The sequence below is a fragment of the Rhipicephalus sanguineus genome, chromosome 1, assembly GCF_013339695.2.
Source record: "Rhipicephalus sanguineus isolate Rsan-2018 chromosome 1, BIME_Rsan_1.4, whole genome shotgun sequence".
Lineage (NCBI taxonomy): Eukaryota > Metazoa > Arthropoda > Arachnida > Ixodida > Ixodidae > Rhipicephalus > Rhipicephalus sanguineus.
In genome coordinates, this window is record NC_051176.1 from 10717514 (window position 1) to 10733821 (window position 16308).

The 16308-nt window shown below is 49.9% G+C and overlaps 1 protein-coding gene across 1 annotated transcript in view; it reads right to left on the reverse strand.

Annotated features, from left to right (window-relative positions):
• LOC119389414 (papilin) overlaps positions 1-16308 on the reverse strand; it is a gene marked incomplete in the record, with an annotated part of 1122639 nt that overhangs the window by 388320 nt on the left and 718011 nt on the right. The window contains 1 exon segment of the mRNA XM_049412048.1: positions 3144-3182. Within this exon segment, the coding sequence (XP_049268005.1) occupies positions 3144-3182 (39 nt within the window).

The following is a 16308-nucleotide window of genomic DNA, read 5'->3' on the forward strand; positions in this document are numbered from 1 at the left end:
GCGCTGTTTAAACAATGAAGTTAAACCAACTATCCCAATTTTGCACACTGTTGAGTGTCTATGAGTGTGTGTAGGCTTGGGTATGAACATGAGTGAGTGTCTATGAGTGAGAGTAGGCGTGAGTATGAGCGTCAGTGAGTGAGAAGGCTCGAAAAATGGGGTGAGTGAGTATGAGTGAGTATTCTTTTACAGTGCCGACCTATGAGCTGAGGTAGCACTAATGCAGGAGTTAAAGATTTCCTAGACGTTTGCTTTAATTTTAACCTCTCATAGATGGTAAAGGAGCCTACGCGTGTGACTCATCATAGCGCAAACATACTTGGCATGATACTAACCACTCACCCAGACAGCATGTCCTCCATCAGCTATTTACGCGAAACAAGCGACCACAATGTAATTCACGTAGGTTTCTCTTTTTCGCCCGCGAAACATCATACGGACTGGAAAACAATCCGCCTGTACGACAAAGGAAATCGTACCGCAATTAAGAGTAAATTGGAAGAATTCTACCAATCATTTGAATCGGGCTACGAGAATGGCTCGATAAATGAAGACTGGCGGCTCTTCCGAAACAAGCTGTCTAACCTTGATGCGCAGTATATACCAACCATCGTACACCGGCCTAATCGAAACCGGCCATGGTTCACAAACACACTAAAAAAATTGAGATCAAGAAGAAACGTCTGTTCCGCTCCGCTAAACTTCGGCCAAGCCATATCTAGTGGTATAAATATTACGAAGCTGAGCGCACCTACTTGGCCGCTATTCGACAACAGAAACATTCATTTTTTCATTCAGACCTTACCCACATGCTCATAGTAATCCCAAAAAATTCTGGGAGGTAATTAACGCTAAATCATCACCTGGTATCACAATTTCTAAAGACTGACACTTTATACGGCATAGAGGGTGCCAATTTGTTTGATTCTGATTTCGCATCTGTTTTCACAATCGAACCACTCATGCCTCTACCTGCATATCTTGTTCACGTCATGACTCCATTACCTGATATTATTTTGCACCACTCAGAATATCTACACTCATTCACAATCATAAGTTATCCTCATCAACTGGGGTTGATGAAATCACCTCCAAGCTATTAAATAGCAGCAAGTACATATCTGCTATATATCTAACCCTGCTGTTCTCACAATCATTATCATCAGGCACCCTTCCGGACGAGTGGAAAAAGAGCATCATCGTTCCAGTCTACAAATCAGGTAACCGTGAATTACCATTAAACTGTCGTCCCATATCTATCACTAGTATATCTTGCAAAATCATGGAATACGTCATATTTTCACACGCTATGAATTTTCTCGACAGCAATGACTTTTTCCATCCGTCACAGCATGGTTTCCGTAAGAATATATCATGTGCACAACTAGCCTAATTTCTGCATAATCTCCACTCAAAGCTTGCTCGTAAGCTTGTAACCGACGTGATTTTTCTCGACTTTGCGAAGGTGTTCGATAAAGTAGCTCAAAAAAGCATATTATTAAAACTTTTTCACTTAAACTTGCACCCTAATGTCCTAAGATGAATAAAGGAGTTCTTTCGTGACCGATCACAATCTGTCATTATTAACAATACTGCTTCTAAAATTCTACCAGTAACATTAGGCGTCCCCCAGGGTTCCGTTTTAGCTCCCCTCTTATTTTTAATATTCATAAACGATCTACCATTGCATGTATCATCTAATATTCAAATTTTTGCCGATGATTGCGTCCTACGTCGATCTATCGTTAGGAATAACGACCACATCTAATTGCAGAATGACCTAAATAACGTTAAATGGTGTGGCAAGTGGTTCATGGCTAAATCCTCATAAATGCAAATCCATGTTAATTTCCCGCATCCGTAATCGTTATACCCTTCCTTTGGCAATTGACAACATCCTCATTCACAGTGTCGACTCATTCAAATATTAAGCATTACAATCACACATGATCTCAACTGGTGCTCTCATCTGACTAGCATTACATCATCTTCAAACAAAACATTATGATTTCTGAAACGTAACCTTCGCAGTGCTCCTCAGCACGCAAAATTAGCTGCATATAAAACACTGGTTTAGGCCTAAACTCGGCTCTCAGCGCGAGCGGCGTTCTTTCAAGAGGAGCCACAAAGGAGGGCGTCACCCATTACTCAGTTCCAGGGCTTCGCTACATTTTTATTATTAAGAAGGAATCAGTCGGGATGTTAAAGACGAAGCTCTTTATTGGGCGAACTTGTGCCCAGGGAATGAAAAGTCAAAATACAAGCAATACAGCGCATGTGTGTTTTGTGTTCTTTCGTCCCTCATATCTGAAGTTTGCGCTATAGTAACATCAATGGATTACTAACTAGCGCAAAAATGCACACTGCTGTACACTGATAGACGTCACAGTCGTCGGACGTCGGTAATATGATCAGAAGGTGGGCGCGTCGGCATTTAAACATGTGTCATCGATGGTTGCAGTCTTATAGTTGGTGGCCGCGTTAGTTTCAGAAGTAGCTGTACTGACTGCGTCGCGCGATGAAGCTTATCAGAACAATCTACAATAACCGGGAATGTTCCTAGACACTCCGGCGCGGCGTGCGCGAGGCACTGGTTACACGTGAACGGGGTCGCTTGCATAAAAATAGAAACAGAACTCCCGTAGCAAAATAATGCAAACATGTCAATAATGCAAATGGTCGTTGCATTAATGACCACCTTGGTGAGCATACGTACAACGTGAGAGACAAGGCAGGGGAGTGGCCTGCCCTTGAATGAAGTGAAGGTGGCTGCAAACATGAGTTTCAACAGTGTACTGTCATAGGAAACTACAGAAATGAAATGACACGCCTAATTATTGAAGCTGAAGGCTCTCTTGTCTCAAGGACACGTGCATCAGCATAGCCTCTATCGCTATCAGCTAGAGAAATTGCATATCTTACTGGTACGACGCGTGAACGTTAATTTCTCGCTTTGTAATTCGCAATCTGTGTTCCTAAGTATGTATAAATAAGGTCGCGTTTCCCGCCAATAAATTGCTCATAATTCCCGCTTCGTCTGTCTATCCGTGTTTCCTCTTCTTCTGTCTGGGTTTTCTGTGTGCAACAGTTTACCTACAGAGATTAGTGGCCTTTGAATTGTCCCTCTGAAGTCTCTCACTTACCCCTGTCCATTACGAGCGTGCCATCTTCAGTGATGCGAGCTGAAAAAGAAAAAAAAATGTAGAACAAGATAAACACAAAGGAGCGATTTAACAAATGGGACAACAGCGCTTGTTATGGCTTACATAAGAACATGGGTCTAAAGGTTGGAACAAGACACCAGTTTCGCTGATATATTCTTAACGAAATACATCCAGGCGCTGTAATCAACGCTATACTGGCGCTTCTTGGTCGCTTGTGTTTCTTTATTCTACCGCGCTACTTTATCCGACCGGGTCTGGTGTGCCGCTTTTTTGCTTATTTGTGGCACTGGACTATGAGTTGAGTTCAGTTGAATAAACTTTATTTGCCCAATGGTTATTACTGTGCCCGGGGCTAGGCTGCCAGGGATCCACCGTTCGAGGAGCATCTTCCGAGGTCCTCGGCGACGGCCCTGGCCCGCTGGACGTCCCGCTTCTGGTTTTCGGGGGCCTCGCTGATGAGGGCGCCTTGCCACAGCTCAGCAAGGCGCCCCGCTTCAGAGGGTCCTTCAGTTGTCGTCGTCCTTCCTCATGGTCTATCTTTGTTTCTTGAGGATTTACAAAGTTCATGCGCCATACTGACCCGTCCGTGCTCGCACCAACGGCAGCCAGGCGACGGGTGCAACGCGGGCCACAGGCGGTGCAGGTGGTAGGGGTTGGTGAAAGTTTCCGACTGCAGCCCCCTCAGGTCCACCGCCTGGGACCTGTGCAGACGCGCGTGGGGTTCCCGATATTTCTTCCGGTCTTTCCTACAGCGCCCAAGCATCTCGTGGCACGTGGTCGGGAACTCTTTCGCATAGCAGTCGGCGTACCTCTGGTTCCTTGCCGCTTCTGCCACGACTTCGGTTGCCGCAACAACGGAGGCGGTGGTTGTGTCAATAGCGGCGACGCCGCAGCCGGTGGCCTCCACCCTCGTTCCTCCGCCGGGGTCTCTCACAACAACGGCGGCGGCTGCTGCCTGGGTGACCGCGTCCCGGCGGGTGAGCGTCGCGTCCTCGCGACGAGGTGGCCGTGCTCGTTGTGGTTGGGTGGGGTGCCGGTGAGTCTTCGGCCGTTGGCATTGCCGTTGTTGCTTTCGCCACTGCTCGTATTGAAAGTTGCAATGCCCCCCATGTGCGCGGGGAACCACTTGAGGGCCTTGTCCGTAATCGTGCCTGACCCGAAGTCCCCGGCCCTGGCGTTGAGCATGCGAGCCACTTCCTTGGACTTGGGTGTAGTTGTGAATCGCTGATTGCTGATAATCAAGGTGTCCTCCGCACCTCCATGGAGTACCGCGAGGGCTATGCCATCTCTTCCGCAGCTTCAGCCGACAGCAGCCTCACCGATGCCGTGACAAGGACCTTATCCTTCGTATCCACGACCACCATGGAGAAGGCAGTTACCGCCACTGTCGGTCGGCCTTGTCGTTGATGTTGCCTCTGGCGCTGCTGCCTTTGTTGTCGCAGCAGCGGTAGCGGTGGTGGTGGTGGTGGTGGCTCCAGTTCGTCTCGCGCGTTCTGTTGGAGCGGCGGTGGTTGTGCTCGTCCCCTGTCGCCGTCGCCGGCTTGCCGTGGATACCTGGCCGCGTCAACAAAGAGGACGCCCTCACGTCTACCGTGTTGCTTCAGGATCGCTACCACTCCGCGTTTACATCGTTGCAAGTCGTGCACGGGGTGCATGTTCCTTGGGACATTTTCTGTCAATATGGCGTCCCTGACTTCCGGTAGCAATGCTTCCTTCAGTCCCCGCGCCTTGTGATATTGAATGCCGAGCTGGTAGAGAATGCGTCTTCCCGTTCTGGTTCCCGACAGCCTCTCGAGCTGTGCGATTCTCTGCGCCTAGCCGATCTTGTCGAGCGTGTTGTGCACTGCCAGCTCGAGGAGCCTATGGGTTTACGTGTACTGGGGCACACCCAGGGCTGTATTAATTGAACGCCTTGCGAATCGCCCGTTCACCTTGTCGGTTTCGCTCCTGTTCGAGTCGGCGTACGTGGTGTGGTACGCTATGTTGCTCCGCGCGTGCGCGTGTATCAGCTTTGTCACGTTGTGTCCCCTCAGCCCTTTCCTCTTTTTCGCTACCAGTAGCAGATGGTGCGTGGCGGCGGCCACTTTCTTCTGCAGTCGCGCAACCATCTTGCGGTTGGCACCGTTCTCTTCCAGCCACAGGCCGAGCACTCGTATTTTGCAGACCATCGGAATTCGGGTCCCCTCCTTCGTCGTGACGTGGATGCCCAAACGGCGGGCACTACAGCCTGTGGGTGAGGTCCTTTATTGCGTGGTCTATGAAGCAGGATTTCCGATATTCCGGGAGATCAGACGACTCCCGTGTCTTCGAGGTGCCGCTCCACCTCCAGCACGGCCCGCTGTAGACTCTCTTGTATTTCACGGACGCTCGTATTCTTCGTGGTCCACACGGTCACGTCATCTGCGTAGATCCTGTGGCTGATGCCCTCTATCGCGTCGAGACGCTCAAGTAGCCTGATTATGACGGGGTTGAAAAGCATGGGGGAGAGCACAGAGCCCTGCGGCGTACCCACAACCCCCCTGCGAACCGTTCGCGGCAGGGCCCCATCGACTTTGACCGTCGCCTTGCGCCCGCTCAGGAAGCTGCTGACGTACCGGTGGAACCTCTTACCGAGATCAAGCGGCTGATCTTATCCAATATAGCCGTGTGTTTCACGGTGTCGAAGGCACTGTTGAGGTCTAATTCGAGCAGAGCGCGTACGTGTGTGCTTGGTGAGTTAACGACCTGTTCCTTGATCTCCAGCATGGCATCCTGCGTGGAAAGCCCCCTCCAAAACCGATGATGAGGGTGCCGAAGGAGTCCCGCTTCTCGAGGACCATCGTCATCTTGTTGAGGCAGGCGTGCTCCATGACTTTCGCGACGCAGGACGCCATGGAGATTGGCCTCATGTTTCGAACCTCTGGCGGTTTACCTGGCGTTGGTATTATAATCCGCGGTCTTCCGTTCGTGCGGAATGCGGCCTTCCTTCCAGCACGTATTGATGTACTGACATAGCTTCTCGATGGCGTCATCGTTCATATTCCTCAGAATTTCGTTGCTGATCTTGTCAAGACCGGGCGCCGACTTGGTCTTCAGTAGCCCGAAGACCGCTCTCATTTCCTGTATGGAAAAGTCCGCGCCTAGCTCCTCGCTGGGAGCCCCACGGTATTCGAGGTGACGCTGGCCTGCCGCGCGAGCGAGGCGCGTCTGCACAATCTCCACCGCGAAGGCCTCCAGGTGGCCCTTGTACTTGTGTCGCAGCTTGGCCATCTGCACACGGGTCGCCGTTCTGGTGCTGGTGGGGTCCAGCAGGTGCCGAGAACCTTCCAAGTGCGTCCTGCACTCATGTTCCCGTCCATCGTATCGCACAGCTCCCGCCATTCCTGTTCGCACAGTCCAGCGCACTGTCTCAATCTCTCGGTTAACCTCGGCGATCTTCTTGCGTATCTTTCTGTTGAGTTTGTGCTCACTTGCTCTCCGTTGCATGGATTACTTGGCTGCTATGACACGTGCCAGCCTTCTGTTCCCTCTGGTCGGTTGGGGAACGTCATCCTCGACACCTCCGTGGGAACTGTCTCCGCCTTCTCTTGAAGATCGTTGTCGCCAGTCTGTCAATTCGATTTCTTCTGTAGCTCTCTCTACGTCCGCGAATAGCCCCCCGGACCACTCTGGGATACCCTCGATCGGGCCATCCCACTTCTCTCATTCACTGTTCTCTCGGTACTTGTCCCAGTCCACTACTCTGTCCTTTCGGCAGACGTCCACCTCGTTTTCGTCCTCTCCCACAGTCACACACAGTACCCTGTGGTCACTTCCTAAGTCATCGAAGGAGTTCAACCAGGCGATCGCGCCCGCGTCTGACCAGATGGAGAGGTCTGGGGACGTGTCGCGGCACGTGCCATGACTGATCCTGGTGTGCGACGCCGGTTCATTGAGTACAACCAGGCTGAGCTCGTCCATCAGTCCGGCTAGCCTCTTCCGGCAATAGACTATGCTTCTCGAGATTTATGTCTTATCGTAGCAGGCCAAGTCTCACAGACGTGGTTATAAACAATGAACTAAACGACGAACAACAGCACTATAGTTACGAGTTTGAATTTAGCGAACGTGATCATGCAGGTCTACATACGAAGATATACTTGAAGATGTCCGTTAGTATCAAAGCCGCGGTCAGGCCTTTCGTTACTATATACGTAAAGAAAACGGACAGAAGAAAACCTAAATAGAGAAGTATAGTGAAAACGCCGGGAGCCGCAACGAGGTGCTCTCGAGAAGACGAAATTCAGCGGGGCGTGCTGGAAATAACGAAGAAGTACTGTTGGATGATAATAGGCCTTCTTTGGGGATGCTTGGGCCGGGCCAAGCAGTTGAGACCAAAGGAAAGGGACAGCAAGCTGCTGTTGCTGTTTCAATGCTGGCCAACTGGCAAACGGCTTTGACATACATACATACATACGTATATATATATATATATATATATATATATATATATATATATATATATATATATATATATATAAATAGTCTGTGTACGGTTGCCGTAAATTAATTAGAAAAAAGGTAAACGCGTCTCACAAACTGTTCATTTGTCGACGTTTCGAACGGAGACCGATCTCCTTCAAGACCTTCTTCGTCCTCCGAGCCGAGAGAGAGAGAAAAAGTAAGAAAAAGTTTAAAGAAAACGTAAAGAACAGTTTAAAAAAGTGAAAAAAATTTTCAGGAAAAGAAAAAGAAAAGTCGCGAACACACAACGTGCACATACTTGGACATACGAACAACACGTGTTTTCTTGAAAAAAGCCAACAAGAGAAAAATGTGCAGAGATACATAGATCGCCCAGGTGGACGCATGAAGGACATTCCCGACGTCCATTGTCGAGCTCCACTTCTCCGGCTCCGCCCTCCTCATTTGTTCCTGCAGCTTGGACACAATAAGTGAGTACAGTCATTTGGTCCATTGTCACGCCTTACGTCTTCGGCTCCCACCCTCCATAACTGCTCGTGAAGCCTAGAGAGGGGATGAAGCTTCACAAAAAATGATAAGCGCTTAAAAAAGGGGTAAACTCAAAAAGCTTAGGACAAGTCCGGAAAAGCAGAGGATAGGTACATTCAATGTACAGCAAGCAGGCCCGATCTCCGGCCTGAGGCTCAAGATAATTTTGCGGAAGAAAATGGAGAATACCCTTCAGATTTTTGCAGGGGAATCAAATCTTTCAGTCGTTCGAATGTCGGAGTGGTTTCATTGTAGGGAGGGTTCTACGAAAGCTCCCCCTCTCTTTTCTCCTCTCTTCCCATCGGAATGCGCCTGAGTATGTTGCATGCCCGACAGCGTGCTCCTGGCGATATCCGAAAACGATGTAAAAATCATCAACGGTGTAAACGACCATCGACGATGCAAAACTCTCTGAGGGTGTCTTCCTTGCAACTCTTGATGTAACTTCCCTGTACACCTAGTATTCCTCATAGTGACGGGATCAAAACATTAGTATAGTCCTATAGTGCGCAAAAATGTGATGACTCGCTAAGTCCAATAGTCATTGAAACCCTTGAGAAGCTGGTACTTCAACTCAATAGTTCGAGTTTCATAACCAATTCTTTTTACAAATAAACGACACTGCTATTGAGACTCGAATGGCACCTAACTACGCTAACATTTTTATGAATGATCTTGAAACCAAGTTTCTCTCAACCTAAGAAATTAAGCCACTTCATTACAAACGTTTCTTGCATGATATTTCATGATTTGGACGGATACAGAGGAGGACCTAATTTTTTATAGAATCTTTCAACAAAGTTCATCCAGACATAGTATTCACTTATACATATTCACCAACTGAAATTACTTTCCTCGATGTCCACGTAAAAATAAAAGACGGATCATTAACTACTAACGCTTACAAAAAGCCTACAGACAGGCAGCAATACCTTCACTTCGATAATTGTCACCTTAGTCACTGCAAGACGAGCATCCCGCACTCGTAGGCCCATTGATTCAATAGAATTTGCTCCAGCTCCGAACACTTCGAGACCAAAGCAGAGAACTTGCGCAACGTACTTGCAAAGCAACACTATCCTCCTTTCATAATCAACGACGCCATACGTAAAGGGGCAAACCTAGATCGCCAGCAGCTACATTACAAGCAAAAGAATTTAAACAAGAGGGACGGAAAAACTTCGTGCTAACATTTGGAAGCAACCCTCCTAATGAAAACAAAATTCTAAAGAGACACTATAACATCTTACAATAGAGTAAAATATTATCAAGAACGTTCCCTTCCTCCCCGCGAGTCGTTTATAGACTTTAAAAGGACAGACTGGTGGTCTATTTGGTAGTACATACTGGGAACAGTAGCGCAAAAGATCACACAGACGACGACAGAGCAAGACGGGACACAGCGCTAAACTAACAACACAGTGTTTATTCCAGGTGAGCGTATATATATGCACATGACACCGCGCGAAAAGGAAAAAGAAGGGGGCGAGAATGTGGCTGTCTGGCCCACATATCCTTTGCCGCACGTGAGCGGAATACAATATTCTATTCCGCTCACGTGCGGCAAAGAATATGTGGGCCAGACAGCCAGATGCATGAAGGATCGTCTGCGGGAACATAGGTACAATGTGGGAAATCTCGCCTTGTCAGGCCGCCTCGCTGTTCGTTGTGCGCGTTGCGGTTGCAAGCCACTATTCAACCGTGCGCATTCACTAGCTAGAAATTCGGACCAACTGACGCGGGAAATTATTGAAGCGGCAGAGATTAAAACATAGAGACGCGGTAAGTTGCCCTTCAATCCGTCTATCAGACAAGCAAATGCTATTTTTGTCGCGTCAGCCGCTTGTGTGATATGCTTGGTTCATTGCCTTGCGTGTTCCTTCACCCCCTCGGCCCCTTCTTTTTCTTTTCGCGCGGTGCCATGTGCGTATATATGCGCTCACCTGGAATACGCACTGAGTTGTTAGTTTAGTGCTGTGTCCCGTCTTTCTCTGTCGTCGTCTGTGTGTTTTTTGCACTACTGTTCCGAGTTACGTTTACAGACGCCCGAAAAACATTGAGGAATACCTTGTGCATTCGAAAACTGATAAGACACCTATAACTGGATCTCAGCCATGCAACAACGCTCGCTGCAAGGTGTGCAAGCACACACAGGCAACCAACGCTGCTGAAAGCACACCATTCCCATTTCAAATACTTTATTCACTCAAACCTTAACATAGACAGCTCTAATGTCGTCTACCTTCTCGAGTGCAGAGTATGCTGCTCAAGGAACAAAAAATGAGCCCAGGGATGCTCGCTCAAACTCGTGAAAGTAGACCATAAAAGAGGAAGTGTGTAGTCATTCCTTACATCCTCGGCGTGTCCCATAACCTGAAGAGGTTATGGGACACGCCGGTGCCTTAGAGAAGCTGGCTAGCCTGTGCAGGACCATCAACCCTGGAGCTTGAGAAACCCGCCCCTGCATGACTAAGCGTCGGAACAAGTTTGTTCCATGCGTTCAAGGCGTGGTGTATTCCCTACCACTGGCCTGTGGTAAACGATACATAGGCCAAACTGGCCGGTGTCTTAATGAGCGTCTCAAGGAACACGCTTACACCGTTTCCTCGGTGGTGTCTGACCACCTGGGCATTCATTGCCGAGATTGTGGGTGCGTTCCTGAGTTTCATCTATGTGCGGTTGTGAAGCGTCTTCGGGACCAGCTTACACGTGAAATACTGGAGGCCTTGGAAATACCTAGGCTGGGTGACGCATGCGTGAGCAGACCTTCAGTTGCCTTTCCAGAAAAGGAGGTTGTTTTACAGCGAAATCTGTTATGAGATCACAACAAGGGCCGTTTTTGGCGCCGTAGTTGTCCGCCGCCGCCGCCGGTGTCCGTAACCACTATCGCTCGAAATAAGAAAAAAAACGAAATAAGAAAAATTACATCATCTCCCGCTAAAGGGGACCATGAGGCGATGCGAAGCCGGAGCACTTGCACGATCCCGTTCCGTTGGCGTTCGTTGGGCATGCTACCGACCTCGCGTCGTGGAACGCGAAGAGGGACGCTACGCGCGTCGTATCTTCCACCTAGCCTAGCCGTTAATTCTCACAGGGCGAGCGGCGAACGCGGTCGACAGGCGGGCGAGAGGGGGGCAGCGTAGGAGAGGAGAGAGAAGGGGAGGGGACGCGCATGCGCTCGAGATCATCGCGGCGTTGCGCAGGCGAGAATTTCGGCATGTCTAGCCCGTGTTTCAGAGGAAGAGTGGAAATGGGAATGGGAGAGGGGGAGTGGAGAGGGAAAGTGGAGAGGGGGAGGGGAGAGGGTGAGTGGAGAGGTTGTGAGTGGAGAGGGTATGCGCATGCGCAGTAAGGGTAGTCACGCCGCACACCACCACCACCACCACCACCACCGGATTTAGCTCCGCCTTAAGATACTTCGCATCTAAAAAAATTCCAGGATGGAACGAGGTTCGAACCTGGACCGTCTGCGTGGGAGCCCAGTATCCTACCTCAGAGCCATGCCGGTGCTTCAAAATGCTTTGCAAAAAGACCCTACACAGGCTTCATGTCGGGAAGAAACCACTAACATATGTAATCTAGTGTGGGAGAAAAGTAAAATAACAACCAAGTGTCGCACAACGCGAATTCTGTAACGAGGCGTCACACAATGCGAATTGCGCAATGAGTGAGTTGTTGAATGCTTACAACCCATTACAATGGGCTCTGCCATAATTCCTCATCGTGATTAGCCACAGCATCAACAAAGTGCACATAATACCTTACAGGTGTTTAGCAGGTACCACGGTTCTGCGCAGAATGACGAAAAATTGCGTAGTGGCTGCGTAGTGGATGTCACACAGCTGGGTCACCGGAGCCGGCATCTCACACGCTCTCCGACACCTCCGCGCGCGGCTCGCCGCTGCTGGTCTGCGCGTTCGGGAGGAGTGGCGTCGTAGGCGCGGCAGACACGCTGCCGCCGGCGCGCGCGCAGACTCCGCCACCTCCGCGCGCGTCTCGCCGCTGCTGGTCTGCGCCGCATTCTAGAGGAGTGACGTCGTAGCCATAGACACAGTGGCGCCTCGCGCGCGCAGCTATTCGCCTTCGCTGTGCAGTCGCCGTCTGACAATGCGCTGGGGCCGCTTGATAGCGCCTCTGACTGGTGTTTGCAGGTAGGTAACGCCATGGAGAAGGAGAGCGCAAATGGTGCTCGATGGCGCAGAAGAGCCGAGAAGCTTATCTCATCGGATCCCTAAGTAGTTGCCTGGCAATTAGCGGTTCAGCGTACGAAGAATGAACAGAAGAAGGCTAATAAACCTAGACAATCTGGAAAGAATAATCAGCTGAACCTTCGCTAACGCTACGTATATCCTGACATAGCCGGCCTAAGCCACTGTAAATTTTTTGGTGATGTTTCTCTTAGTTTTTTGTGTTTGACTTGTCATGTTTTGTTTCTTCGTTTTCAATTGCTCAGGTATATAATGCGTGGTTTGACGAATAAGCTTTTGTTGTAAATCAGCGCTGCTGGATGTGTCCTTCTCTGCCTAGTCTTTCTTGCTGTTTCCCTGCAATATGTCGTACCATCTCGCCCAAGGAACCACTTTAGCTTGCTATAATTGGCTATTTTATACATAGTTCTGCCTGCCTGACGCCAAGCGACTACAGCATATGATGACAACATACACCCTCCCTCCTTTCCTCCTCCTCAACTTTACATCCTTTTCCCGCCGGCTTGCTATATATGGTTGTGCTATACATTGTTCTGCCTACCTAACGCCATACATAGCTATGCTATGCTTAACCCTCTCCCCTTCTCCTTATCTTCCTCCTCACCCTCACATCCATTCCCACCCCCTTGCTATACGCGGTTATGCTATACATGGTTTTGCCTGCGTGACGCCATACATGGATAAGCTATGATTTACCCTGTTCCTTCCTTCCATCCTCCTCACCCCCTTTTCGCTTTCCTTCTCCTTGGTATACACGGCTACGCCATAGTTGTTTCTGCATGCCTAACGCCATGCATGACTGCTATTCTTTACCCTCTCCCTTCCTCTGTTCTATACTCCTCACCCTCACTGCCCTTTCCCGCCCCATTGCTATATACGGCTATGCTATACATGGTTTTGCCTGCCTAATGCTATACTTGACTATGCTACGCTCTGTCCTCTCCCTTCCTTCTCTCTATGCTCCTCTTCCTCACTTCTCTTTCCCGCCCCTTTGGTATACACGGCTATGCCATGCATGGTTTTGTCTGCGTGACGCTATACAAGGCTATGCTGTGCCTTACCCTCTGCCTTCCTGCTTTCCATCCCTCTCACCCTCATATTTCTCCTCTCGCTCACTGCGCTTTCTGACCCCTTGTTATAGGGAACCCAAGCTCAAGTTTGCGGCGCGACGACAGCGCCGCGCCAGCCGCGCTGCGGCTCTGTCGGAAAACACTGAACCGTCGCGCGGCCGACTCAGCCCCTTTCACGGTAGCGGCAGTGGCGGCAGTAGCGGTAGCGCACGTGCGCTCGCGTTCTTCTCTCGGCGCGGGTAACTGTGGGGCCGTCAGCTCGGCACGTTGAACCGAGAGGCTTGCTGTGCGAAGCTGCGCATTTCCACGATGGCAGAAGTGACCCCGCGGAAGCGCAAGCGTGGTCCGAAGTATTGCGGTTTAGTGGCCAGCCACAACAGTGCAGACAAGGCACACGATTCACGTGTTAAACTGTATCGGTTCCCGGGCGTGTCGCACGAGAAATAAAGGCGGCAAGCGTGGATAGCTGACAGCGCTGTCTCGCCTTCTATTTTGGCTGTCTGAGTTCATCGCTTTCGTTCGTTCCGACTACCTGAATCGGTAAGTAACGGGGCGCATGCACGCAGTGACTACAGTAATGATTACTCGCTGTCTTCTCGCATTGTTAAAGTCCAGTTACGGTTGTAGGTGAAGCAACTTTGTGTTTTGACTCCCCGTGCTCGTGAGACCTACCCGTCGTTGTTGAACGTTCATATTCGCGTTATACCGTTAGCGTTGCGCGGTTGGTTGAATTCAACTGAACTCCGCACATTGTCAGAAGTTCGGCGCCTGCATTTCACGCGTCGGGAAGGCTGCTTTATCACGCCGGAACGGACGTCTGTGCATTTTCAGCAAGCTTTGACATCGTTCTGCAGGTTTGCTTTGTTTTTGTCACTTTATTGGGGTGATATATATTTAAGCCGCTAAATATAACTGGCACTTCATACATGCTTTGCAATTGCAACCTTGAATTAACCACCTTCTGACTTTGTGCGATTCTCTAGCCGCGTTCACGCAACAGGTTTTATACGCCTGTCAAGTCGGTATCATAAAAAGAGACTGCAAGCATGACGCGAGAGCGGAAAAAACGAGGCGAGCAGTTCATCTTGCTTCACAGTGGTTGAAGCTCAGCTAGCTGCCTCACGTCTTAATCAGCGGGTGATTCTCCAGCGGCACGGAGTGCTTAACTCTAACCTTCTCAGGAAGCAGTGCCATAGCCGTATAATCTTTTTTTCGCACGCCGCAAACGTTTGTTCACGAAAGTACACGGCTGCTACTGTAAGCATGCCATATCAAAACAACAATCATATGATTCGTAGTCCACGCCGCAGAACATCGATAGCGTGTACGGCTTCATTTCGGAGTGCATGTGGACCATTATTCATCTTTAATGTGACAGAATGAGACTTACCTCGAGCTATACGTCCTACACGGTGTAATCGCGACTTGGGAAATGCATTTCGCTTTGATTCGGGCGTGGTTGTCGTCGATCGTCTGCTCTTCACCGTTAACGTGATTGACGAGCTTTCCTCATTTTATCAAGTTCGCTTTGCGGAAGTGCCAGTCAAGCTTGAAGATCCTTTTGAAGCCGCACTGCACGCCGCAAGTGCACCGCGAGAGCTCTGCACGTGCACGGAAGCGAGCGGCAACGCGGTGGCGAGAAGGGAAAGCGCTCGCTGATCACGCCCCAGTTTCTCTTTTTCTGCCAGAGATGGCGCTGCCTGTCAAGAGCAGCAGCGCCGCTAAGCGTTGCTTGGGAAGCCTATACACGGCTATGCAATAATGATCCTACCTGCGTGACGCCATACATGGCTTTGGTATGCTGTATCCTCTCCCTTACTCCTTTCTTTCCGGCTCACCCTCACATCACTCCTCCGCACCCTCACTTCCCTTTGCTGCTCCCTTGTTATATACTGCTATGCTATACAGTTGAAAAAATTCGTAAACGGGGGGGGGGTGCTCGAGCCGACGTTTCGACAAGTGGACTTGTCTTCTTCAAGGCTGGACCTGATTTCCTTAGCTATCGTGTGTATACGGTTCGTGCCCTCTCCAGAGTGGTGGTGAGGCCGCCGTGACGAACTGTGTGAGTCACAACGAAGGCGGAGAGTTGCTCGGAGGATTTCACGCGAAGCGGACGTGTCGCCCGCGATGCCCTGCTCGCCCGTTCAGGATGCGCTCGTGCCTCTCGCCGTCGGCGCTCCGTGACGGCTCCCTCGACCGCTATGCTGTGCGCCTCTCATCGGCGGGGCCTTCGTGGCCTCGTCACCGACGTGCATCGTGCCCCTGGCTGAATCGTGGTCTCGTCCGTGAACTCCTGTGACCGGCTCCCCAACCTTTCCTCTCCTCTCTTCGTCGCGCCTGTTGACTTCCGATCACTTCCTTCCCTATTTCTTTCTACTTCTCTTTTATCCCCCCTTACCCCCACCCTATAGGGCACTGCGCCGTGGCGCCTATAGGCAGACAGAAATTAGGTGCCTTTTTCCTTGTCCTCCCGAACCAACAAGAAGGCGGAAAAAAAAGAAAACAAGAACAGAAAGCGGGGGGGGGGAGAAGGGAGGGTGTACGTTTCGCTGAATGATTGTCAGTGGAAGCACGTGGCATTTTAACAATAGTAGGAGTTATGTTTTTTTTGTTCGTTTTCTCCTTAATGTGGATTGAAGTCCCGTCAAGGACATGATCGACGTCGATGAAGCAGGAGGCAGGTTCGAGGTAATGAAAACTTGAAGGTATATTGCAGCGAAATACATACAGTCATATGTACATCTTGCCGAAGCACACTGATGATAACATAGACATCAACAGTATCTTACTCTTCTACTTAACTTTTCTTAAGTTAGAGCCTAGAACACTGTTACTACATACGAAGAACCGAGTCTCACTGTTCGACCATCGAGTGGTTACGGCCCAGACGAAAGT